The 27,858-nt window shown below is 39.8% G+C and overlaps 1 protein-coding gene across 7 annotated transcripts in view; it reads left to right on the top strand.

Annotated features, from left to right (window-relative positions):
* pidd1 (p53-induced death domain protein 1) overlaps positions 1-26,916 on the top strand; it is a 92,101-nt gene extending 65,185 nt beyond the window's left edge. For 4 of the 7 annotated variants that reach the window (XM_087996714.1, XM_043706163.2, XM_043706160.2 and 1 more), the window contains 7 exons: positions 381-531; positions 3,206-3,329; positions 5,957-6,075; positions 10,574-10,681; positions 11,266-11,338; positions 13,205-13,331; positions 16,709-26,916. In XM_087996714.1, coding sequence (XP_087852840.1) covers positions 381-531; positions 3,206-3,329; positions 5,957-6,075; positions 10,574-10,681; positions 11,266-11,338; positions 13,205-13,331; positions 16,709-16,946 — 940 coding nt within the window. In that variant the 3' untranslated portion in view covers positions 16,947-26,916. The other 3 variants (XM_043706162.2, XM_043706164.2, XM_043706165.2) reach the window with 3 other exon arrangements.
* The last annotated feature ends 942 nt before the right edge of the window (positions 26,917-27,858 follow it).

The raw sequence follows: 27,858 nt of genomic DNA, 5'->3' as shown, positions 1-27,858 counted from the left end.
AAGAAAAGCTGTACCCTCATTGGCCTAAATCAACCAGAGTGAGAGCAGACTTCCGTTTTTGGGAAGTTGAAATAACTTAAGGCAGAATAGGAAGAAATGTATGCACAGCAGCATGGAAATAACAAAATAAGTACTATGTGGAGGCTTAGAGGGTTGCTTAGATGGGAATTCACATGTCAGGTCTGACCTCTGGCTTGTTTCTTGGATGTTTCTGCTCTATGCAACTATAACAGTGGCCAAGAGCTGGTTCTGCTGCAAGCAGGTTTTCCCCATTTTTTTTTTGAGGGAGTTGATTTTGGCACCCAGAATTTGAGAATCACACCTATATGTTTGACGGGAATTGCTTGATGATGAATATGGTTTGTTTTTGTGTGAAACAGGTACTGGTTGTGGTACACAACCAAGACGTATGTTGGTGGCATAGCTAAAAAAGTTTACGAACGCTTGAGGAGGTGGCAGGTCAACTTTTTGGTGCTGCAGAGAAAGAAGGACCCGGAGCAAATTTTCCTGCAATGTGTTCCCAAACACAAGGTAGGCCTTCATTCATAAAGAAAAGATTTGTACTTAAGTCATACTTATCAATGCCTCAGAGTATTACCAAAGTGCTTTATAGCCAATGAAGTACTTATAAAGTGCTCAGTTATATCAGTTGGCTGGACAGCTAGTTTGCAATGCAGAATAACACCAACAGTGTTGTTTCAATTCCTGTACTGACTCAGGTTACTCTCCTTTTTAATCTCTAGCCCCACCTGAGGTGTTGTGACTCTCAGGTTAAACCACCCCCAGTCATCTTTATTAAACTGTCTAGTCAACACTTTGTCTTGTGAGCTTGTTCCAATCTGGCCAGTGATGTGACATGAGGCATTTTGAGAGGTCAAATGCATCCAAAAGTATACTATAAATATTTGGACCCCTAGGAGCATTGATATTCAGAGAGATCTTGGGGTCCAAGTCGATTGTGATATACAAATGGATAAGGTGATAAGGAACCCAGATAGCATGCTTGCCTTCATCATTCAGGCACTGTGTATAAAAGTTGGCAAGTCTTGTTGCAACTGTATAAAACTTTACTCAAGCCACATTTGGAATATTATGTGAAGTTCTAGTCGTCATACTAGGAAGGATATGGAGGCTACAGAGAGGGTACAAAAGAGATATTGCCTGGATTGGAGTGTATTAGCTATAAGGAGAGGTTGGCAAAAACTTAGATTGTTTTCACTCGAGAATCAGAGACAGAATGATGAGCTGATTGAAATATATAAAATTGTGAGAGACATGGAGAGGGTGGATAGCCAGTCTCTTTCCCAGGGTAGAAATGTCAAATACTAGGCAAACGTTTAAGGTGAGAGGGAGAAAGTTCAAAGGAGATGCTGCCAGGGGAGGTGGTCGAAGCAAATATGATAGCAAAGTTTAAGAGGCATTTAGACAGACACCTGAACAGGCAGAGATGAGAGGGATATGGATCAAGTGTGGGCAAATTAGATTAGTTCAGAATGGCGTCAAGGTTGGCACAGACATGTTGGGCTGAAGGGCCTATTCCTGTGATGTACAATGCTATGTTCTGTGATCCAACGCTATAAATTCAACAATACAAGGAAGAGATGTCTCCAAGGTCTGACATCATGCAGTGAGCTAGTTCTCTCACTCTAAGAGAGCAGGCCTATGGTCTGGTAAGACCATGGCACTTTACCTTTTACTTATAAAGATGATTCACCACGGAAATGTGGAAAATAAGGCAGCCAGTTGTACTTACTGAAAGGTGCAATATGATAATGATCTATTGATCAGTTTTAAAATGGGTTTAAGGATAAGTATTGGTCAGGACAACTCCCTGTGATAAATCAGACAGGCCTTAATTTAATGTCTCATCTAAAACAAAAAGAAAAAAGAAAAATTGCATGTTTTAGCATCTTTCAAAACCACAGGCCACACAAACAGCCTTACAGCCAATGAAGTATTTCTGAAGTATAGCTACTCTGAAAAATACATCAAATGTGCAGCCCATTTAACTGAACATCCCATAACAGCAATGTAATAATGATTAGATCATCTAGTTTTCTTAATGTTGATTGCAGAGTAAATAATTGGTCAGGATGTTAGGAATAACTCACGTTTTGAAATTGTGCCATGCAATCTTATATCCACCTGAGCGAATGATTGTGGGTTTCAGTTTAATTTTGAATCTCAAAAACAGGACTTCTGACATTGCAGCGCATCCTCAGTTCAGCATTGGAGAATTAACTATTATTTTTCTGTGCATGTTTCTGGAGTAGCACTTAAACCCAGAAAATTGTGACTCAGTTGGGAGTACCATGTAACCTTACATGCTGAAAAATAGCACCTTCATGAGCATTCCTTCAGACCTGCACCTGGAGGTCAATTTACATATTGTGCTTGAATCTCTCGAGTCTGTGTGAGTTTAACTTGGTCAAGAGAACTTCTGTTAAGCCAGAGATGACAACCTTTTACACCCTTCACGAGAAGGACAGAAGTTGAACGTTGCAAGCATTTTAAAAACTATTTCATATTGTGGACATCATTGGCAATGTGGACATGATTTGTTGCCTGTCACTAATTTTTCTTGAACTGAATGGTTTGCTCGGCCATTGCTAACATCAGTTGAGTCAATAACATTGCTGTGTGAAATAACTACAGAGACTGTATCTCTTCGCCAAGTCACCTTTCATATGCAAATGAGCAACCCTTACTTTCGTACTGCCTCATTCAGAGTCAACTATCAGTGTCTGCGTCTCTGACACTCCCCTTTTTATCTGTTAGCCAGGGCTCCCTGATTGGACTGGATTAACAGCCTCAGTCAGGAGCTCATATTGTATGAGTTCAGCTGGCTGACCTGGTTACAATCACTACACTGTGTAGAGTCACAAGTAGGCTGGATGACAGATTTTCTTCCGTAAAGGACATCAGTAATCTAGATCATTTATACAACAATCAATGATAGTTTCTTGCTCACCATCAATGAGACTAATTTTAAATTCCAGATTTTACTGATGGAATTAAATTCTATCTGCTGCTACCAGATCTGAACCCCTGTTCTCAGAACATAAGCCTATGTCTCTGGGTTACTGCTTCAATGATATTACCATTGTACTGCTCTCTCTTCCAAAGGCTTGTCTATATTTGATAATACTTATGTGATTTTTTTGCTTGTGTGGTTTTTTTTAAAATGTGACCTTCTATTGCCCAGGTTGAAACTGTTTGTAAGAAGTTGGAGACCAGATATCGTGGTCCTGAGCCGTCTGATATTGTCGAAATGTTTGAAGGGGAACAGTTCTTTGCTGGATTTGAAAAAGGGATTAAAATTGATTCAGGTAATGTCATCTAATTTAATTGTGTTCAGCTGAAGTATATTTGAGCCTTGTGAGGTTCCCAGTTCCTGTAAGATTTTGTTTTGGAGACTGCAGTTCTGTTCTAATAATAATATTCATTTAAAATGCATCCACATTGAAATTATGTACTTTCAAATGCAAATTGATAGTTCAGAGGAGCTGGATTTCTCAAATCCATTAACTATGATTCATGTATCTTCTAAACAGAGAGACAGCTGCAAATATTTAATATACTGCAAGTGAAAAGCAGTAGATTTTCTGTCACATTATGCCACCGGCTGATTGTCCAGCTGTTAACTCAAGATCACATGTTGAGAAACGGGAAAGGCCAAGTTTAATGTATCCCAGATATCTCTCACCAAATCAGATGCATCCATTTTGGAACGAAGCCAGAGAGGCTGGATTAAGATCATTTTGAGGCAGAGACTCTCTGTTTGATCACTGCTCTCGTTTAAGTTGCAGGAGACAATGATTCTAGGATGAATGGAATATTCTTTTTAAATTTGCACAGACAGCTGATTAAAAACAGAGGAATGCTTGTACTTCAAGGCTAGAGAATATTGTTGTACACTTCTGATTAAAAACAGATAAAGTAAAACTGATGCACGTGATTTAATCATCGGAACATGGCCAAGATTGTGTTATAGTTTGTAACTCCCTGTGTACATATATGCTAGATATCTGTATGTTAATGCAGCCAATGAGCCATGTTCCACAGTGGTCTTGCTACAGCTCATGTTGTGGGGTTTACACACCAACTCTGGGGGCAGAGAAAAAGAGAGACATCAATAAAAAGTGAGTAAATGTGCTCCCGCACAAACGAGTGAATATAAACCAGTTTGTTTGTTCAGAACATTAACTTCCGATCTGGGATACAAACTCAAATCATGTGATGCATGTTTTAAAGTATTCATGATCACTGTTTTCTTTCCCATGTTGTGACATGAGACGAGGTGGCGTGCTGAGTTATTTTGGATCATGAATTATGAATAATGCAGCATTCTCAGTTTTGAAGAATAGTATTCCCAAATAGAACACTTGGTGTTTTGTGATGTACATTTTGATTGAACTAATTAAAATGTTAGGATTAGCCAATTATTGATAAAATTGGATTTTAAAATAATCAAGCATGTCCATGACCTGTACCCAGGTTTATGGGAAGGAACAGAGAAAAATATGCATTGGAGTCATAATTAATTGATTTCTGATTAATATTTTAAATGTTAATTTGTGTAGTGTTATGATCCCAGCTGATGTTGTTACGACACAAGTCTGATTCTAGACTGAAATCGAGCTTGATGGATCATATTTTCAGTCTTTTGTGATTTTAAAGAGGTGGTCTTTCACTGAAACACAAACACGTAATGCTTCAGATCCTGATTTTAATGACAAAACACAAGTTTATTACACAAAAAAATTGAAGATAAAACAGGTCAAATCAAACTCTTCATATGGCACAAGTTTAAATATTTAGAAATAGACAATAAATATAATCCCACTAATCCCAAACATAATTATTAATTCCTATAATTTCTTTACAGTGCTTTTATTCATATGTATGTGGCTTAATCTATTAATGGCCTCTTCCTGGAGGCTTCATACAACTGAGCTTAGACTTTCTCAACTTCAATTAAGCCCTTCAGGGTTTTTACTAAACATTTTTGGTCTTCACCTTTTAAACTAAACTCCTGACACTGAGGTAACCTGTTTCTTAACAGTCCAAAATTACTTCCCTTTCTCAGGTGCTTTACATACCCAGTTTCAGCCAAGTCCTCCGCAAAACTGCCAAAGTGAAACATCTTTTTTCTAATGATTCGGAGATGCCGGTGTTGGACTGGGGTGTACAAAGTTAAAAATCACACAACACCAGGTTATAGTCCAACAGGTTTAATTGGAAGCACACTAGCTTTCGGAGCGACGCTCCTTCATCAGGTGATTGTGGAGGGCTCGATCGTAACACAGAATTTATAGCAAAAATTTGCAGTGTGATGTAACTGAAATTATACATTGAAGAATTGATTGTCTGTTAAGCCTTTCATCTGTTAGTTTCACTTCTATCACTGTATTCTATCACTGTATTCTAACAGATGAAAGTCTTAACAATCAATTCTTCAACGTATAATTTCAGTTACACCACATTGCAAATTTTTGCTATAAATTCTGTGTTACGATCGAGCCCTCCACAATCACCTGATGAAGGAGCGTCGCTCCGAAAGCTAGTGTGCTTCCAATTAAACCTGTTGGACTATAACCTGGTGTTGTGTGATTTTTATCTTTTTTTCTAAGCTGTTTGTGTTTCCCCAGGCCAAAGATAATCTCCATAATTATTCTATATGAAAGTCTAATGCAACATACTATTCATTTTGTTCTTTTGTAAACTCCCTCAATGAAAAGAAAACCCCATTACTCTCCAGAAATTCTCCCCCTTATGCTACGTTCTGAAAGAAATCACCAGAACTAAGTTAATCAGTAAAACCCTTCAGGCAAACAAAACGCATGTCTCACTTGTTCAAAATTCAAGAACCTGAAATAAGTGATGGTAAAATATATATGAATCACACACGCTGCAGTACAGCAGCGGATTATTTAAGTGCTTGCTTTTCTTTCAGATCGACCAGACTGTGTAGATGGAAGGATTGGGTTCACCTTTTACTCACACCTAAAGAACAGTAAGGAAGTTTATGTCTCCACTGAAGCAGACAGAAAAACAAAAGCTGTGAGAGGACAGGTAAATGAAGTTCCCTTTCTCAAAAAATAATTGCGTTTACTGTGACTCTACATTAACACAGTCAAAACCTCAATAGTTTATTGATGGGTAATATTTGCACTCAAAATCCAGGATCGCTTCCTAATTTTGGGCCACCGTTGAATAAGAGGTGCTCATTCCAGTGATGCATCATGTGTGAGCTGTTTGAGAGCTCTAGGATGTGCAATACATTTCTCACATTGCCGACAGCAGCAATGGGTCTGAATGCCTGCAGATTCTGAACCAAATCTGTATATTGCATTCTTTCGATATTATAGTTGTTAGATACATATTGCAAGAAATAAATATCAATACTGTGGGGAGCTTAACTGTTTAAATTTGTGTCATGGAATCTTTGACAGCTCCGTAGGTCCAGTGCAACCATTCCAAGGAGTAGTATTGTGTCAATCGAAGAGCTGTACCATTATCAGTCAATGATCTGGTCACTTATCAGCTAGGGATGGTCCGTCCAGATTGGTCAAGGAGTGGACCACAGTCAGTCCTGGGGGATCATCCACTGAAAGTCAAGGCAGAGTGATCAAGGGCCAATGCTGCAGGAAGAAAACCAAGGAACTCAATTGTGGGGATTAGAGGCACCATGGTGGGATGCAGAGAGGGTAAAAGTTGTGAAGTGGGAGAGACAATCGAGCATCATAAGGAAAAAGCTGCCTGTTGCAGAAGGGTGGTACCCTCCTGGCTTCGATGGGGACACACTGTATTGGTATATCTGGTCTGATCATGGGATATACCTGGAACACTGCAGGTATAGTGAGAAGATGAACATTGAAATAATCCTCTTGAGTGGGGAACATGGGGAACGTGGGGAAGATCAAAGGCGATGGGATAGACAGGGAGGGTACTTAGACTGAAGGGCTTGGTCTGTGACTCACTCATGGAGTCAGAGAGATCTACAACATCAGTACAGGCCCTTCGGTCCACTTGCCCATGCTGCCCCGTTTTTACAATTTAAACTAGTCCCATTTGCCTGCATTTGATGCATATCCCTCCATACCTATCCCACCCATGTACCTATTTAAATGTTTCTTAAATAAAAATTGTACTTATTTCGACCACTACCTCTGGCAGCCCATTTCAGAAACTCACCACTCTCTCTGAAAAAAATTGCCCCTCTGGACCCTTTAGTTCTCTCTCCCTATTCCTTTTAGTTTTAGACTCCCTACCATGGGGAAAAGTTGTCAGCTATTCACCTCATCTATGCCTATCATGATTTTATATACCTCTATAAGCTCACCCCTACATCTCTTACACTCCAGTGAAATAAGTCCCAGCCTGTCCAACCTCTCCTTTATAACTCAAACCATCCAGTCAAGGTAGCATCCTAGTAAATCTTTTCTGCACTCTTTCTCATTCAATTATATCCTTTCTATACTAGGGTGACCAGAACTGCACGCAGCACTCCAATTGTAGCCCCACCAACCTCTAGGACAGACCCAGCAATAAGACGTCCCATCTTCTATGTTCAGTGCTCTGACTGATGAAAGCTAGCATGCCAAAAGCCTCCTTCACCAGGATGTCTACCTGTGATTTGCAACCACAGTCTCTTTCCATCCTCATCCTAACAGCAAGTGCATAATCTAGATGAAAATGGCTGCCACCACACCTGTAGTGGCGTGGTGAATGTATTATTCTCTGAGAAAGACAGCTCCACTTTCCTCCACAGGCCACCCACACAGTACAGGTGAAAGACATCTCCGACCACAAAGTGCTGTTCTTGAATCGTACGTATCGACCGACTGGGTGGAATATAGATCCTGGTCCCAAGCAATGTTGAGTGCATCCTGCAGCATTAAGAACCAATCCCGGTAATGACTGTGATGTATTCATAGAAAGAGTCACCTTAGTAGTTAAAGTAGCAATTACCTTCTAATCCTCATACCAGATGCAGGAGCTGCTCACTTCACATCTTGAGCCCTTGAACACTGTGTAATGCTAAGGATGGCTCGACTCGGTACTTTCAATGCTTTAATCACAGCTAAACAGTCATTTGCTCACATGGCTGATGATGAAAAATGAACATATATTTATAAATATGAGAACGTATTTACAGTGACATGTCCCCATCCCACCTATGTACTCGCAGAAGCTCTTCTTCCTTTGCCACCCAGTACATATTGGTGCAGCTGGGATGGAAGGAGCTTGTCCTACATCTGTGCCTGCTGGCCTCAGAGTTTTAAGTCTGGTGATCCTGGGTGTGTTTGTGTCTGGAGAGCCCAGACATGCTGAAAGTTCTCTGGCACACATTCATGCTCGGTAGAATCCTGAAATATTTCAAAATCCTTTACATTTTCTCCCCAAATTTCTAATCAGGTTCCTGAGATGCATCAATTAGGTCTTAACAGTTTGTCTTAGCTTAACATATTTCACGAATGCTTTTGTTTTAGTCATTGTCATATGTTTCATCTCATCTTTCTCTGATCTAAGACTTTCCCTTCTCTTGTAAATACTGAAACAAAGGACTTGTTGAGCATTTCCAATAAGATCCCCTTCTCTTAGTTCACAATTATCTTTTTCCTGCTAATTTTAAGAATATTTTACTGTTTATTTAAAAGCTTGTATTTGCGTAGCACCTTTTGCAATCTCAATATCCAAAGCTGACAGGATGCCTTTTGAAATGCAATTACTGTTGCAATATAGGAAAAAGCAAACAGTAAGGCCCGACAGGCAGGAAGGAGATAAACGACCAGGTGATCTTTATTTTTGTAGTGTTGAGTGAGAACAAATATTGACATGGGGGAGAACTACCCTGCTTTTCAAATCCAAGAGTACAGGTGGATCCACAATGTATAAAATTTAAATATGAAGTGGAATTACTTCCTTTAATATCTCAGGATTATACTGATCACTTTCTCTAATGGTTTGGATTATCTGATGACAGAGCATGTATAATCCTGGAAACACGTGCAATTTCACATCAGTCACTTAATAAGGAAGCAGAGGCATAAGATTAGGGTTAACTTTGTTTAATAAGAGATTTCTGGTATTGCTGTTGAAGCAGCTGCAGTTCAGACTAATTCATTCTATATCTCCATCTCTGATATATTAGTGACAACAAAATTTTATTGGAAACATGGTTGAATTGCTTAAATTTGCATTAATATCTGGCTGGGACGCAAGGAGGAGCACCTTCATTCATTGCCTGCCATCTGTGCATCCTTGTAATAGAGAGTTTAAGTATCTTATGCATTTGGTGTTGTGGTGAAGGTTATCTGTAAATTCACCCTTCTGCGTCTTCCCTTCAGTAGCCTGTGGGATAATTACTGTTCTGTGTGAGTACTTTTATTTGATCTGTACTGAGGTTGCTGAGAGGTTGGGTCAGACAATTAGTGTTACAGTGTTTAAGACTCTCTTTGTGTGTGGCTCTCTGCTAGCAGCATGTGATTGCTGAATTTACCCTTTGACCTTTCAGAGCTCTCTGCAATGCAGAGTGAAAATTACAACATCCTATGCTGCAGAAAGGTCATCTAACTTCCTTATTCAGGATGGATGGTTACAAAATAGGTAATCTTTGTAGAATGAAATTTAATAATTTGGGGAATTTGGGTGGCACGGTGGCTTAGTGGTTAGCACTGCAGCCTCACAGTGCCAGGGCCTCAGGTTTGATTCCACTCTCGGGCAACTGTCTGTGTCGTGTTTGCACGTTCTTCCCATTTCTGCGTGGGTTTCCTCTGGGTGCTCCGGTTTCCTCCCACAGTCCAAAGATGTGCAGGATAGATGGATTGGCCATGCTAAATTTCCCCATAGTGCCCCGGGATATACAAGGCTAGGGTAGGGGGGGGGCATGGGTCTGGGCGAGATGCTCTTCGGAGAGTTGGTGTGGACTCAATGGGCTGAATGGTCTGCTTCCACACTCTAGGGATTCTATGATTTTATTCTAAATATTAAACTTAAGTTTCATTTAAAGTTTTGGAATGAAGTGATTATATTATTGACTGATTGTTTTGCATTGGTTAATGGAAAAGTGAGAGAGTTAAAAGAGAAACAGAGATTAGGCCATAATAAGATCAAGCACGATCAATCCTCAAGGGACCACATTGTCTTCTCCTGGTCCTATTGTCCTGGGGAATGTGTGATTTCACATCAATCACTTGTAGTAAGGAATAAAACTGAGAAAGGTTTCCTGTCATGAAATATTTCACTTATTCCCTCTGAGGGTTCTCTGACAGAGAGCGTGAGAAGGTTATTGGTTCTCGGCCTTCACTTCACGCAGTGCTGTTGGGAGGTGCACTAAATGCTGAGCTTCCTTGTAAAGAACCATCTCGCCTTTGTTGTTGGCTGTGGCAGATTGGAAACTTGCCATGTGAGGAAGTGTACATTTGAGCCTGTGCTCTAACCCTCTGTGATGCTGTTTAACCCCTCTCCAGCCAATCCATCTGCAACTACATTGTTCCCATAAAATAGGATGCTGTACAAGAGTGAACTATCACATAATGTAATGGTGTTTTACTGATCTTTATTCTAGGTTTCCTTTTACAGGGGATCCTTGCCAGAAAACATTCCTGAGGAAGCTGCTAAAAAACGAAAAGGCCCTGATTCAATGTGGCTGGCCACTTTGCCAATCAAATTGCCTGTAAGCTGCTTCATTTTCTTAATGTTGTCTTTTCTTAGAGGGTTAAAATATAATGTATTGCTACCACGTTAGGATCAGTGCATGCAAACTTTTTTAAGGGGAGAGAGAAAGACTAGTGTTTAATTAACACTATCACATTTCAGGAAGTACAGTGCAGTGATTGTTCTTCTGTTAGCAAACATAGAAGCCATCTTGTACACAGCAAGATCCCAATAGTAGCAGTGAATGACAGCAGTTAATCTGGTGTTTGCTGGGCTAATTAAGAGAGAAATGTTGGCCAGAGCTAGAGCTAGTGCTGTTTTTTTTTAAAAGTAGTGCCATGCATTCTTTAAAGTATATCTGGTGTAACAGCTGAAAAGATATTTGATTTAATCCCTTGCCCTGAAGGATGGCATCTCTGGTAATGCTATATTCTTCATAAGTGCACTGAAGTGCCCCACCTAGACTACAGAGTGGTACTCGAAGCTATAATCTTCTGATAATGACATTGGACTGCTATAACTGCTATTTGTTTACATACAGTTTACTTTCCACTTGTACTGTTTCAAGTGTGGCTTTTAAAAAGCCTGATGCTTTTTCTCCAGAAGCAGAAATCAAAATTTCACGATGAACCAAGAATGGACCCATCCTATCCACCACTAAATCTCGGTGATGAAGGTGAGACTGTGTCACTTTACAAATGTTTAGTTGATTTGTACTTACTAAGCTGGTGTCTGGCAGCACCATGAATTCTCAGATTCAATCATTTGTATCTTAAAAAGGGCCCTTAGAGATTTCTTGCAGGAGAAATAAGTTCTTCTAATTCTGACACATTCAATTCTGACACCTTACCCTTTATAGTGACGGTAAAAATTAGATCCATTTCAATGGTGATTTTGTGCTAATTTGCCACCAGCATTTTTTTAAACATTAAAAAAAGAAAGAATCTGATTTTAAGAGAGAGGCATTGTTATTAGTGAGCATTTAAGTCTTTTTTTCCTTCTGTATAATTTTGAAAATATTTAGTTGGTAAACACAGAATAGTGCTCAGAATTAAACCATGATGAAATCGCATGTGATTTGAATAGGTGACTTCAACTATGCTAGCATACCATTGTAGAGTCTAAATATATAGGAGTGCTTAAATATCCATTTAACTGTAGCACTTGATAAATTATTGACACTCCTTCCCTGGTAAAAGCCAAAGATAGATCAGCAATGCAATTGTGATTCATTGTTTGTTAGATCTCATCAGTGTTTGGCCAGGAGTTCTGAGGATATGAGCCCAAAATAAATTTTCAATTTATTGCTTAGGTCCAAGTGCTTAAAGATTTCCTGTGCTAATTGAGAAGTAGGGGTGGATTTTTTTAAAAACCAAAATTGATAAATATTCCTGTTTTGTGTTCTCTCTGATTTAGAACATGGAGCTGTACAGCACAGTACAGGCCCTTCAGTCCTTGATGTTGTGCCAGCCTTCTATCCTACTCGAAGATCAGACTAACCCACATACCCTTCATTGCACTAACTTCCATGTGCTTATCCAAGAGTCGCTTAAATGTCCCTAATAAATTACATTATCAAAATACATACCTAACAGTTTAGCTGCCTGTTGATGAGTCGATGGCTTTTGTCATCTTACATAGTGCAAATGGAACAAGTAGGAGAATTAAGGAAGATCATTGAGGTTCGGAAGAAGGGTCACTGGACTTGAAACGCTAACTCTGCTTTCTCGTCACACCTGCTGTCATACCTGCTGTGTTTGTCCAGCATTTTCTGTTTTTGTTTAAGATCACTGAGGGTCATTTGTAATTTGGGTCATTATGTGAATATTTGAGGAGCAAAATAGTACCATTTCCATGTTAACAGACACCAGTTCAATGTGAACATGGAGGAATGCCTTTGAAATTGGGTCCTGATCTGACTCCAGTAAAAAGCAGAGTGAGAGCCTTTTTTAGAATGTTATAGATATTTCCTAATCAACCTGTTCAGGGATGTTATAACACACTTCTGGAGCAGGTGCAGATTGAACCCAGGCCTCTTGGCCTAGAGGTGGGACAGTCTCAGTATGCCACGAGTGCCCTCTAGAAAGTTACAAGTTATGGGTTGACATTGAGCCAGACACTTTCACAAACTGTCACCTTTTTGAGAAAGCAGACCATTTCACCCACATTCTGAAAGCATTAGCAATACATGATCTGGATTTGGCATTTACAGTTGGGTGCTGTCTGCAATGTAAAGCTGTTGACCTCAGATTGCAAGCACATTGCAGCCTTTTCTGAGCTTCATTACTGGCATGGACAGGTGGTAGCTTTGGCCAGTAACCTTCCCCTGGGCAGATATCTCGTGATCTTTCTGACAATTACTGTTTGCTGACAGAGGATAACCTTGCATCAGAATTCTCACTTGTTACACAATGTGTTGAAACTAAGTTCATGATTATAACCTAGGAAGAGCCAACTGAAATAGATTCCAGAGGCACAGGCTACCTGGTTCATGATACAGTTACATGTTCCTCTAAATGGTCTCTTACTTTATTTTGCACAGAAACTGGCTACCTCACTGAAGCTAATCTTTTGAGTATTGCAAGGAGAATTGGGCCGGAATGGCAGAATATTGGTATCAATCTCGGCTTATCCTATTCACAACTGGAAAGAATAGGATATAATCATAGGTGAGGAAGACGCTTCTTCATGACAATAGTCAATAGTTTGCATTTCTTTATTATCCTTGATTGTCAATTTAACTTAAGAGTACAATAACAATAGGTGTCTTGTTGTCTTTACACTTTCCAGACATATGCTAGTCTGAGCAATTCATTCATGGAAAAAAGCCTGCAATTGGATCATTAACAGTAAAACTCAGCAAATTGAGTTTCCAGATTAAACGTCCCGACATTTTTTGTAGTGAGGCACAACTGTTGCCTTTTGCTGTCAACCAGACATTTTCAAATGGCTCCAGGCCAATTCTCCCGGTATGTGCAGCACATTTCCAATACCTTAGTGGTATTACACAGTTGTTCATATTTTGTTTGAGCTTGACCTTGAACCAGTAGCACTCGATGTCAAAATTTTCTGATGTGCTTTTGAGAAAACCTAACATTGCAACTGGACTGGTTCGTCCACGGCCACCACATGGCTTATCCAGATTGCTTCACCTTTATCAGTTTTCCCTAAATTCTGGTTATACTCACCAGTGCAGAACCGTTGATACTCAGAATGGTGGACAGTTTGTAGCCTCCTGAGATTTTGACATTTATTTTGTAGCTAATGCAAGACTGGCAGCTGCATAGTAAGGTGGCTACTTAGTAAACTTTGACTTTAGCACACATCTTTATGCCATGCCAATTAAACATATGTTTCCTGAGATACCTGGAGTAAGGGTGTCCAAGTTGGTCAAGTGTTTGATCATCTCACTCTGGGCTGTTTAATAGTACTTATTGGTAGAGCATTTACTTGGGGAGGGCAAGTTGGAAAACTCAATTTTCTCAAGATTGATCATTAACCAGTTTGGAGGTTGGTTAGCTCAGTTGGCTAGATGACTGATTTGTGATGCAGGTTGACATCAACAGTACAGTTCAATTCCTGCATCAACTGAGGCTATGATGAAGGTTCTGCCTTCTCAATGGGGTGTGGTGACCCTTAGATTAAACTCACCACCAGACATCTCTCCCTCATGAGAGAGCAGTCCTATGACAATGGTGGCTTTACCATTAACCAGTAGCAGTTATGACAATACACTTTGTAATATCACTTCGAATGAGTGATGAGCTAATGAATCCATTGTTTAGTAGTTAACTCGTTAGACACCAGTAGGACAGCAAATATCATCAATGTCACGTAAGTCATTGAAGTGTTCACTTTTCATCAAGAAAATTCTGATAAATTCTGTTTGAAGTACAAAGTATAGAAGTCTGAGGATTTACTAGAAAAATAAGCAGCCAATAAATATACCTTGCATAGAGTTGTACAAAAGTTTATTTCATCAATAGCTTTAGTTAATATGATTATTGATTATAAATGTATCAAGTTCCCTTTCTCCCTCTGGTGCTTGCTGAGCTATTTACATCAGCACAATCCGTACTCTGTGTTCAGTTAACTGTTCACAAGTGACATACTGTTTGCTGCAGTTGCTTAATTTTTGGATTCGATTTCCATTTGTATTTTGGTGATGCCAGACTCCAACCCTTCACCACACCTGTCAGCCTCTCCAAAGTCTTGATGTTATTAGACTATTGGCCCATCATTCACCCATGAATGAGCCGTGATCTAATCCGCTTAAAGTTTTGAAAAGCTGAAGCCATAATTTCTGGCCCATGTCACCAATTTTGGCCTGTGCCAGTGTCACCGTTTGAACTAATCCATTCATCAACCTTGGCATCTTGTTTGATCCAGAGCTGAGCATCAAATCTCGTATCCGCCTGATCACAAATACTGCCTATGTCTGTCGCTACCATTTCAGCTGCTGAAATCTTTATTTATGCCGTAGTCACATAAGGACTTGTTTAGGCCAACACCTTCCCCTCAGTCAGTCTCGCATGTTTAAGTGTCTTTAATTTTCTCTTTGTTGGAAACATTTCTGCCTTGGTCAAATCTGTAACCAAGTCCTGCTCACAATCTTAATTGTTTCTTGACTGATCTACACTGAGCTCCTTGCATTTTAATCCCTTTAACCCTCCCTATATCTACAGCCCCCCACAACCCCATAGCAGGAAGGTCTCAGTCCACTTCTCCCCACTCCAGAACTCTTCATTGGTCTTGATTTGAACCCTTTGTGCATCCTTCTTTGTAACTTGCCCCATCGTTGGCAACTGAGCCTGTTACTTCTCTCACCTCCTCAAAAGACCTCACTTAAAACCCACATCTGACCACATCTTTGCTCTCATTCAACTGGCTCTTTGCACTTCAATTGTCTTTGGATTTTTTTTATACATTAAATATTCATTAGATGCAATCTATTGTCTTCAAATGCTATTTATTTCTAAAATGTGATTAACAACTGGTACAAAAAATTAAATTGACGTATTGTATTTGCATTAAAATGTTTTACTTGCATTGGGTTACTTGAAGGTCTACTGACTTGCTGCTATAAAAAAAGGCAAACAACAATCAGATAAATGACCAGTTAATTTCTCTTAATGGGTTAACTAATGGAGGAATTTTGGCTAAGGAAACCAGGGAAGCTTCCTGCTCTTGAACAATTCTTTAAGAATTTTACTGTTCACCTGCATTAGCATGAGAACTAGAATGCCAGTTAATAGCTTTTTTGTTATTGTTGACATGTTAGCATTATCTCAGGGACACAAAGCACTGTCAACCTAGTTGGTGTGAATAGAACATTCAATAGGGCTTGAAACCACTGCCTTTGTTTTAGTTAATGTCTAAGTAACCTCACACCCTGAAGCTTTGGACAGTTCTGGAAATACATACATTTAGTGAAGTGAGGAAATCTTTTTCAGCACAATACAAATTGTGTTGATGTACAATTTTTGGGGAAAAAAAACTGTGATTTTTGCACATGTTGTGGCTTTCTTGAAATTGTCGACTTTTACTTGAAAACCCTCAAATATATTTTTATTGGAAAGTTATTTGCGAAAATAATGTCATCTTTTGGGTAAGAGTAGATACTTTTCGTTATTTGCTAAATTTACCCCCTTTTACCTCCTCTCACTGATTTTGCTAAAACTGACAAGTGAATGCTCTATGTTTACATAAATAAAAATTATGAGCCAGTGTTTTTGAGGGTTTTATGTCTCATCTTTGTCCTCTATTGTCTTCTGAGTGATGTGGTTACCTAGTGCCCAGACTGCTCTGTGCCAGGAGGATGACAGAAGTGGCACTCTTGTGAATATTTACTCTTTTTCTAACCTTTAATTTGTGCGTCATTGAGAGGCTGACATGGAAAAATGGGGAATGAAGGATGTGGGCAGCTGGTAATTTAGCTCCACATTATGTGAAACTTCATTCTTCTTGGACATTATCTATGAAGGCAGTTTTTAAAAATGTTCAAACCAGTTCTTGTCTTCTCAAGCTATTACTTCATTTTCCCTAGGGATGATCTGGACAAGCAAATCTTAGAGATGCTCTTTACATGGGCCCAATGCAATGAGAGTGTACCGGGCTGCATCAGTCAATTAATTCAAGCAATGAAGAAGAGTGATCGCGAAGATATTGCAGAAGAAATACATTGTATTATTGAACTCGGCAGGAGAAAGTATCATGATTCTATTCGTCGAGTAGGGCTAAGCCAAGAAAGCAGTAATGAAGATTCAGCTATAGCAATGGTATAACCTGAAAAATGTTGTTCAGTAGGGAGCAATGGATATGAACTCTTTTCGTGGTGTATGAGGAAAGGGAGGTTTTATCCTATTTTAGACTTCTGTTTTGACTGGTTTAGAAGTGCCTTGGGGCACAATGAACTCTTGGCAACATTGTTCAGGAAATGGTCACTGTAATCAACTGAGGCAGAGTTCATTCCATTTAAATGTCAAGGTTCATGGTGGTTTTGCAGCAGAATACAGTGAAAACCAGCAGGATTTGTTAGTAGAACCAATCATTTTGTGGTGATGTGCAATTTTCAATTTTGTTTCAGCCACTGTGATGTACAATTTTGTTTCTTGCATGTAACCAAGAGAGAGCATACCTTGCATTTAATCTACAGCATTTAGTGAACTTGTTTACTCCTTGAGTTGATAGATAGTCAAATTGCATCAAGGAATTGTACAACATAGGAGCAAGACATTTGACAATTAAATCCGTGTGAGTGTTTCCTCCAACTCAGACGCCTAACTACTTGCTGCTACCCTTGCATCTTAAATCTGGGAAATAGGGTAACTTACCATTTAGGCCTGTATATTCCTAATACCACCAAGCCTGACCAATGGTGAACATGTATTGGAATTTCAGTGCATCACCCAGTTGGTGAAAGCAGCCTTTCACAGCAGGAATGAAAAGAAATAGGATACGAGTGTGGAGCCCTACAAAGCAGGCATGTTAATGAACTTCTGTGCTAAAGTTTATTTTGCTTTGATCATCTTGGTCCCTATTGTTTGGTAAGCTCAAATAAAATAAACTATTTAGAAAACCAATAACCTGGTATTGTACAGTAGGATTCTTCAGGGTACCTGTGGCAGTTCCTATTCACCTCCAACTCTGTACCATCTGCCCAACTGTAATCATTTTTTTTCCCTTTTTGCCACATTGAATTCATTTGCCAACTGAGGAATTTTTAAAAAATATTTGCCAGATTTAGCTACCCCTGAAGCATTGTTAAAATTTACTACAGATCAACTGCAGGGTTTTATGAAGGCTACAATTAGTAGTGGCATTCAGAGAAAAGAAAGCCATTAAATGAGGAACAAATATTTGATATGGCAGTGTTTGTTTGTTAAAATTTACAAGTGCATTCAACAGCATGGCCTGTGTACTTCTAGTATATACAATACTTTGTCATTCTTATGCAGTATGTTAATTCAAACACAAGTCACACTATTCCATGAGGCTATAATTAAGCTCATAATGATATGCAGACGGTTTAAAAATATTTCACTTTATTTAACTCTATGTGTGTGTGTGTGTTCTGTATTTTCATATGGCAATTTGTTTTTCACTGATCTTTAATGTTTTCAGCATCAGCAAAGATCGTACACAGTTTAGTAGCATAATTTGTAAATGTCTCCTTGTTCAAACATACATTCATGCTAATGTAGTTTGGAAAATATTAGACTGAGAGGATTGTACAGTGAGTCATAAACAGTGGGTAATCTGGAATTCATTTATTTAGAGATGAATACAGCAGTATGAGTGTGGTTTGCTTCTTTTTCTTTTAAAACATACTTAACTTTTCAAATATGGAAAATTAGTAATAACTTCTCCCTCTTTTGAGAAAAGTGTATATAAGCAAAATACAGTCAGTGATGAACATTTGCGTCATCTGACGTAGCCACCCACCTATAGCCTATCAGCCCTTAGTTGTCTCAGTATAAATCAGAAAGTAAGTGACATATTTGAGGAAATGCTGAGTGCTTAGCTGGTATCATGGCCTCTCAAGTAAGGTGAGAAAACTGATTAAGGCAGTTCCAATACAATATTCTAATGTCCTCAGTCAGGAGGAAGGCCCTCTGCTATCATCTTAATGGCCAGTTGGGCAAGAGATCTGAGAGGTAAAAACAATAACTGCAGATGCTGGAAACCAGATTCTGGATCAGTGGTGCTGGAAGAGCACAGCAATTCCTGATGAAGGGCTTTTGCCCGAAACGTCGATTTCGCTGCTCATTGGATGCTGCCTGAATTGCTGTGCTCTTCCAGCACCACTGATCCAGAAAAGAGATCTGAGAGGCCATCCTCTAGACAGTGAACACGTGTGTCTTGCTGCTTTTTTAGGAAGCACACCAGAGGCCATTACCTTCTCAAGATCTATCCCAATAAATGGTTTTGGTATTTACTACAGCATCTACTAATCTTCCGATTAAAGATTTTGCAACAACACAAAAACAGATATAGAAACATCAAAAAAAGGTGCAGGAGTAGGCCATTCGGCCCTTCGAGCCTGCACCGCTGTTCACTATCATCATGGCTGATCTTGCAATCTCCGTATCCCATTCCCATTTTGTCTCCATACCCCATGATCCCTTTAGCTGCAAGGGCCACGTCCAGCTCCCTCTTGAATATATATAATGACCTGGCTCCAACAGCATCCTGTGAGAGAGAATTCCGCAGGTTCACAACTGTGAGTGAAGAAATCTTTCCTCATTCTCTGTCCTGAATTGCTTACCCCGTATTCTTCGACTGTGACGCCTAGATCTGGACTTTCCCAACATCGGGAACATTCTTCCCACATCTAGCCTGTCCAATCCCATTAGGATTTGATATGTTTCTTTGAGATCCCTCTCTAAATTCCAGTGAATACAAGCCCAGTTGATTGAGTTTTTGTTCATATGTCAGTCCTGCCATCCCGAGAGTCAGTCTGGTGAACCTTCGCTGGACCTCCCCAAGGGAAGTTATTTGGATAGAACTGAGAAATAAGAAAGGGATGGTCACCTTATTGGGATTATATTATAGACCCCCTAATAGTCAGCGGGAAATTGAGAAACAAATTTGTGAGGAGATTTCAATTATCTGTAAGAATGATAAGGTGGTTATGGTAGGGGATTTTAACTTTCCAAACATAGACTGGGACTGCCATTGTGTTAAGGGTTTAGATGGAGATGAACTTGTTAAGATTGTACAAGAAAATTTTCTGACTCAGTATGTGGATGCACCTGCTGGAGAAGGGCAAAACTTGACCGACTCTTGGGAAATAAGGCAGGGCTGGTGACTGAGGTGTCAATGGGAAAGCACTTTGGGGCCAGTGACCATAATTTTATTAGATTTAAAATAGTGATGGAAAGGATGGAGCAGATCTAAAAGGTGAACTTCTAAATTGGAGGATGGCTAATTTTGATGGTATTAGGCAAGAACTTCTAAAAGCTGATTGGGTGCAGATGTTCACAGGTAAAGGGATGGCTGGAAAATGGGAAGCCTTCATAAATGAGATAACGCGAGTCGAGAGAAAGTATATTCCTGTTAGGCTGAAAGGAAAGGCTGGTAGGGAATTCTGGATGACTGGAGAAATTGAGGTTTGGTTAAGAAAAAGAGGGAAGCATATGTCAGGTATAGACAGCAGAGATTGAGTGATTCCTTAGAAGAGTATTAAGGCAGTGTGAGTCTGCTTAAGAGGGAAATCAGGAGGGCAAAAATAGAACATGGGATAGCTTTGACAGATAGGTTTAAGGATAATCCAAAGGGTTTTTATAAATACATTAAGGACCAAAGGGTAACTAGGGAGAGAATAGGGCCCCTCAAAAATCAGCAAGGCAGCATTTGTGTGGTGCTGCAGGAGAAGGGGGAGATACTAAACAAGTATTTTGTATCAGTGTTTACTGTGGAGAAGGACAGTAGAAGCTATAGAATGTGAGGAAATAGATGGTGGCATCTTTAAAAATGTCCATATTACAGAGGAGGAAGTGCTGGATGTCTTGAAATGCATAAAGGTGGATAAATCCCCAGAACTTGATCAGGTGTACCCGAGAACTCTGTTGGAAGCTGGGGAAGTAATTTCTGGTCCCCCTGCTGAGATATTTGTATCATCGATAGTCAGAGGTGAGGTGCCAGAAGACTGGAGGTTGGCTAACGTGATATCATTATTTAAGAAAGGTGATAAGGACAAGCCAGGGAACTATAGACCGGTGAGCCTGATGTCAGTGGTGGGTAAATTGTTGGAGGGAATCCTGAGGGACAGAATTTACACGTATTTGGAAAGGCAATGACTGATTAGGGATAGTTAACATGGCTTTTTGCGTGGGAAATCATGTCTCATGAATTTGATTGAGTTTTTTGAAGAAGTCACAAAGAGTATTGATGAGGGCAAAGTGTGGGCGTGATCTACATGGACTTCAGTAACGCATTTGACAAGGTTCTCCATGGGAGACTGGTTAGCAAGATAAGGTCTCATGGAATACAGGGAGAACTAGCCATTTGGATACAGGACTGGCTTGAAGGTAGAAGACAGAGAGTGGTGGATGGAGGGTTGGCTCTCAGACTGGAGGCCTGTGACCAATGGAGTGCCACAAGGATCGGTGCTGGATCCACTACTTTTCCTCATTTATATAAATGATGTGGATGTGAACATAGGAGCTATTGTTAGTAAGTTTGCAGATGACACCAAAATTGGAGGTGTAGTGGACAGCGAAGAAGGTTACTTTAGATTACAATGTGATCTTGATCAGATGGGCCAATGGACTGAGAAGTAGCAGATGGAGTTTAATTTAGATAAATGTGAGATGCTGCATTTTGGGAAAGCAAATCTTATCAAGACTCATACACTTAAAGGGAAGGTCCTAGGGAATGTTACTGAACAAAGATACCTTGGAGTGCAGATTCATAGCTCCTTGAAAGTGGAGTCGCAGGTAGATCGGATGGTGATGAACACATTTGGTATGCTTTCCTTAATTGGTTAGAGTACAGGGGTTGGGAGGTCATATTGTGGCTGTAAAGGACGTTGGTTTGGCCACTTTTGGAATATTGCGGGCAATTCTGGTCTTCTTCCTATGGGGAAGGATGTTGTGAAAGAATTTGCAAGGATGTTGCCAGGGTCGGAGGATTTGAGCTATAGGGAGAGGCTGGGGCTGTTTTCCCTGGAATGTCAAAAGCGAAGGGGTGACCTTATAGAGGTTTACAAAATCATGAGGGGCATGGATTGGATAAATCGACAAAGTCTCTTCCCTGGGATGGGGTGGGGGGGTCGGGGAAAGCAGAATGAGAGGGCATAGGTTTAGGGTTAGAAGGGAAAAGTATAAAAGAGACCTTTGAGGCAACGTTTTCACACAGAGGGTGGTACGTGTATGGAATGAGCTGCCAGAGGAAGCAGTGGAGGCTGGTACAATTGCAACATTTGAAAGGTATCTGGATGGTTATATGAATAGGAAGGGTTTGGAGGGATATGAGCCAAGTGCTGACAAATAGGACTTAATTGGGTTGGGAAATCTGGTCGGCGTGAATGAGTTGGACAGAAGGGTCTGTTTCCGTGCTGTGTATCTCTATGACTCTAAGACTCTAATAGCAAGAATATCCTTCCTCAGACTTGGAGACCAAAACTGCACACCATACTCAAGGTGTGGCCTCACCAAGGCCCTGTATAATATCACTAAGACATCCTTACCCTGATATTCAAAGCCTCTTGCTATGAAGGCCAGCATGCCATTGGCTTTCCACACTGCTTGCTGCACCTTTTATGCCAACTTTCAGCAACTGTTCCATGATGACACCCAGGTCTCGTTTCATCTCACCTTTTCCTATCCTGCCACCACTCAGGTAATAATCTGCTTTCATATTTTTGCCACCAAAGTGGATAACCTCACATTTATCCACATTAAATTGGATTTGCCAAGTATGTGTTCACTCAGCCCAGCCTGTCCAAGTCACCGTGCAGCCTCTTCGCATGCTCCTCTCAGCGCACACTGCCACCCAGCTTAGTGTTTGATGATGAGGAAAGCCAGTAGGTCCACCTTAATTCACTTGTCAGGAAGATTTCCAAAAATCATGAGAAAGTTCACCTCTGGTATTTCTCCAAAAGAATATTCCATTTGTTGTTTATTCTTTCATGTAAGCTAGCAAAATAGATCAGTAGATTCAAAAATGTTGAAAACTGCAAATACTTGAATAAGAACTTGAAACGAGCAATAAAGTTGAATGTGGTGGGACAAAGGCTTTTGACAAGTTGTGGATATGTCCATCATTCGTTCAGTCATTGCTAATTAAACATTATGAACCAACAAAAGCCTGAAATGATGCAGTGTTGCGGCAGATTGTTTTTACTCCAGAGATTTTGATTTTGTTGCATATTGTTAACTGCCCAGGTAGCATCTATTTTTATTAATCCATTGACATGGATGTCTCTGGCAAAGCCAGTATTCATTGCCCATTTGTAACTGCCTTGGGAAGGTGTTAACAGCTGTATGCCAGGTGGTAAAGGCATACCTACTGTGATGTGAGGAAAGATTTGACAAGAATTTGACCCAACCACAGTGAAGGATCAATGATTGATACAAAGTCAAAATAGTACATGGCCTGGTGGTGGCATTCCCACTTGCATGCAGCCCTTCGCTTCTCAATGATGAAGGCCGTAACTTTTGAATGTATTGTGAAAGAATCCTTGGCAAGTTGCTGTTGTGCATCATCTAGAAACAACACCATGTAGACAGGGTACATTTGGTAGAGGAAGGAAGTGGTAAGGGGGCCAATCAAGCAGGCTGCTTCTTCATGGAACTGAGTACTGTTCGAGCTGCACTCATCCAAGCAAGTAGAGAGCTTTCAATCACACTACTGATTCATGCCCGATAGACACTCCACATTGTGAACAGGCTTTGTGGCTACTCACAGTACCTTTTCATGATTATTGGTAATAGGTTCATGGTTACCATTACTGAGATAATTCCAGATTTTTAAAATAGTTGCATTTAAATCCCACCAGCTACCATGGTGAGAGTTGTGTTCATAGCCACATTGGCCTGGTGCTCTCGATGATGAGTCCAATGACATTACCATTAATCCATGTCACCTCTTCTGGCTAAAGATAATGCAAATGTTTTGGTCTTTTGCATTCATTCTGGACTTCAGTATCATTGTGTATGAGGCTATTTATAATGTCTGTTTCTCCACTTAGTTCTGTAATTGTCCACCACCACATAGGATTAGATATGGCAGGACTGCAGACCATTGATTTCATCCATTGGTTGTCGGACCACTTTACTCTGTGTAATATGTGCTATTTTCATTGATAACATGTGGTCCTGTGTTGTAGCTTCATTAGGTTAGTGCCTTAATATTAGTTACTTCTGATTTTGCTCCTGACATGGAATCCCGAATTCTTCATTGAACCAGGCTTGATGGTAATGGTTGATTAATGGATATACTGGACCATGTGGTTGCAGATTGTGGTTTAATACTATTCTGTCACTGTTGATAATCCACACTTCATGGATGTCCAGTTTTGAGCTGTTGACCTGTTCTGAATCTATCCCATTCCATATAGTGGTAATGCCATACAACATGCCAGACTGTGCCTTCAGTGTGAAGGTAGCACTTTGTTTCCACAAGAATTATGAGTAGTCACTTCTTTGAACAATTTCATAGATAGGTGCAGGTATAACAGATTGGTAAGGATGAGATCAAGTCAACTTTTTCCTCATAACGGTTTTCTCTCATCACCTGCTACAGGCTCAGTCTGGTAGCTTGGTTTTTCAGGACTTAGCCAGCTTGTTTTAGTAGTGACGCTGCTACATCACATTTAAATCCTCCACCCAGTATATATTCTGTGCCTGTGTTATCGTCAATATTTCTTCCAAGTGATTTTCAGCATGAAGGAGTATTCACTCATTAGATAACAGAAGGCAGTAGGTTAATCAGCAGGAAATTTCCTCGCCCATAATGATAAGACTTCATGGACTCCAAAGTCAACATTGAGAACTCCCCAGACTGTATACTACAGCAGTGGGCTTGTTCTCCTGGTGGAATAAAACATAGCTGGGGATGATGATGGAAGAGTCTGGAACACTGGCTGTAAATGTGATCTGGTAAGTGTATCTGTGTGAGGCTGTTGCTCATCTTGGCAGAAGCCTCCAAAGTGTTATTGAGGTAAATTTTGCTAGGTGTGCTTTTGTCATGTCTGAATCTGGTGTCATCTAGTGATGCTGAGGTTTTCTTTTGATACAACTGACTGGCTTGCTAGGCCACTTCAGAGGGCAGATAACAGCCAACTACATTCCCTGGATATCTGGTTTAATAGTCTGTAATACAATCACTATGCCACTGTTCTCCATATTCATTTTCACATGAACTGTGACCATGGACATTACTTTTTAAGGCAGGTGCCTTTACACAGTTTCAATGGGAACTGATTTCTATTTGTCATGTTTTAAATGTCCCATATTGGTCACAAGTTACTAATAATCTCTATGACTCATTTACTTATGACCAAGAAGATTCCAGAAAAAGATCAATATCCATATGCGGAAAGCATTGACTTACTGGGTCTCTTTTCTCATTCGTTCATGGGATAAGGGTGACGCTGGCTAGGTCAACATTTATTGCCTGTCCCACATTGCCCAGAGGGCAGTTAAGAGTCAGCCGTATTGCTGTGGGTCTGAAGTCATATGTAGGTCAGACCAGGTAAGGACATTGTTGGAAAACCCACGTTGTTCACTGGGTTTCTGGTCATTGTTAGGCAGATTCATATTGAATTGAAATTCCACCATCTGCTGTGGCAGGATTCAAATCCAGAACAGGACTGGGGTTTCTGGATTAATACTCCAGTGATAATATCACTAAGGCCAATGCCTCCCCTGGCAAATTTTATTTATTAAAAATAAGACTGAAGGCTGACCTTCTAGAGGTTGTTGAAAGGTTTTGATGGAGTGGGGAGAATGTTTAGTTTTTTCTGAAAGAGCATAACTAGAAGCCATGAATGTAAGAGGTGTCCCTAAAAAAAAAATTCAAAAGGGAGTTCGGAAAAAATAAATCTTAATTGAAACGATGATGAGAATTTAGATCTCACTACGCAGGGATTGGTTGAAGCACATAGTATAGCTGAGAGATAATCAAGGGAAATCTAGATAAACATATGCAGGAGGAGGAAATTGAAGGTTATAATGATTTAGATGAGTAAAGACAGGAGGAAGTTCAAGTGAGGCATAAATGCTAGCAGAGACTGCTAGGATCAAATGACCTGATTCTGCATTTTGTGTAATATGGAATATATGTCGATTACTTGCATCGTTCTTTGTAGCTAACAAAATGCAACAAATAGCAATGATTTGAACCCAAACATATTGGATGTAAGTAGAATTCAGCTTCGAGGTTTAAGACCGCAAATTCCTAATTGATCAAATATCTCCCACATGTAGTCTTTACACCCCTTTCTTAACAACATCTGGCAGAATGAATGCAAGGGATTGAGACAAGCTCTGCTGAATATTTTTTTACATTGCATTGAAGGTGAGGAATGCTGGTTCATCTTAAACTGTTTTAAGCTTCCCAATTACATAACTTAATCTAAAAATATAGTGAAGTATTTGATTTTTCAACACATTAATACCATAATTTCCCCTGAAATGACTTCCACAAAGACTTTTCCTTTCTTTAGCTCTTCCATTGTTTATCAAGATATTCTCATTGTTCTCAATCAGTCACTGAACACCTTTGAAAGAGTGACCCCACCAAGATGCTAGTTGAGCATGCTGCATGTAACATCGTGTGCCTGCCACTGGCTTAATACCAAAGGTGGCAGGATGGGTCCTTTAAATGCTCTTTAATCACCCACTTAGGCCTCAATTGGCCTGACAATCTGACCATGGGCCTTTCCACACAATGTACTTTTAATGGGGATAGGAAGGTTCAGATACACCACTATCCTGACTAAATACTCTTGTCAGTCTCCAAACATATAATGCGAGAGGCCTTGAAATATTACTCATGTAGATGCAGCAACATCTAATATCCTGGATGGAGTGCTCCCAGGAGATGCCTTGCAAACAGTGATTGAGCATGTGAAATCAAAACAGTTCTGTGAGAAGGATCTTCCTGACATCAGTCCTAAATTTATTTTTTATTCCTGGAACCCTGTACCCTCTGAAGATCAATCTTGTTTTGCACAGACACCTATTACTTGAACATCTCTTGTCTTTAGCAGACAGTTGGAACAAAATTTATGTGGATAGTACTGGTTATTGAGAATTATTGTGTCGTGAACTTATCAATCATTCAATACACGTTTAAATGATGCATATCATTTGGGACGAGATACAATTCTGTCTCAAATATTGAGTTGATTTTAAATGTTTTATATTAATTTATTGTCTGTAAAAATCTGCGAAGATACATAGCCAATGGTTTAAATTGTGAATTCTATTTATAAAACTGTTTAACAGTAAAATAATTAAAATTGCACAAAATGTGTCCTGTGATCATGAACATTCTGACCCAACACATAGATCAATACCAGAGATCTTGAAGTTAAAAATCACACAACACCAGGTTATAGTCCAACAGGTTTAATTGGAAGCACACTAGCTTTCGGAGCGACGCTCCTTCATCGGGTGATAGTGGAGGGCTCGATCGTAACACAGAATTTATAGCAAAAATTTGCAATGTGATGTAACTGAAATTATAAATGAAAAATTGATTGTCTGTTAAGCCTTTCATCTGTTAGAATACAGTGATAGTTTCACTTCTTTCATGTGTAAATTACAAAACCTTTTTTTTTAAAAGCTGCATTCTCGGGTTAGCTGTTAACAATGGTGATAGCTAGACAATATGTTGAAGGTGTTAGCCCCCTGTGTTCTCTGTCTATGACCTGATGTTTAGATTGATTCTAATCTAAAAAGTGAGATAACAGAGTTTTACATAAATTCATGCAGTTTTTGAGTTCAGAGTTCTACATGAATGTATGCAGTTTTTCAGCAAAGTGCAATGTAACTCTGCAAGTACAAATTCATCCCACAAAATATATGTGTGCATGTGGGTCTTTGTCTGTGTGTGTGTGTGTGTCTGGGGTTGGGGTTGTGAGTGTGAGAAAATATGTGTGTGTGTGTGTCGTGAGTGCAGAATGTCTTAAGTCTGTGAGGGGGTGCATGTGTGAATGTGGGAGTGTGTGTGTCTATAAGGGTG

This window comes from Chiloscyllium plagiosum, unplaced genomic scaffold (assembly GCF_037043375.1).
Source record: "Chiloscyllium plagiosum isolate Xiang-an unplaced genomic scaffold, Cpla_swu_hap1 HiC_scaffold_18, whole genome shotgun sequence".
NCBI lineage: Eukaryota > Metazoa > Chordata > Chondrichthyes > Orectolobiformes > Hemiscylliidae > Chiloscyllium > Chiloscyllium plagiosum.
This window is presented reverse-complemented; position numbering and strand designations above follow the sequence as displayed.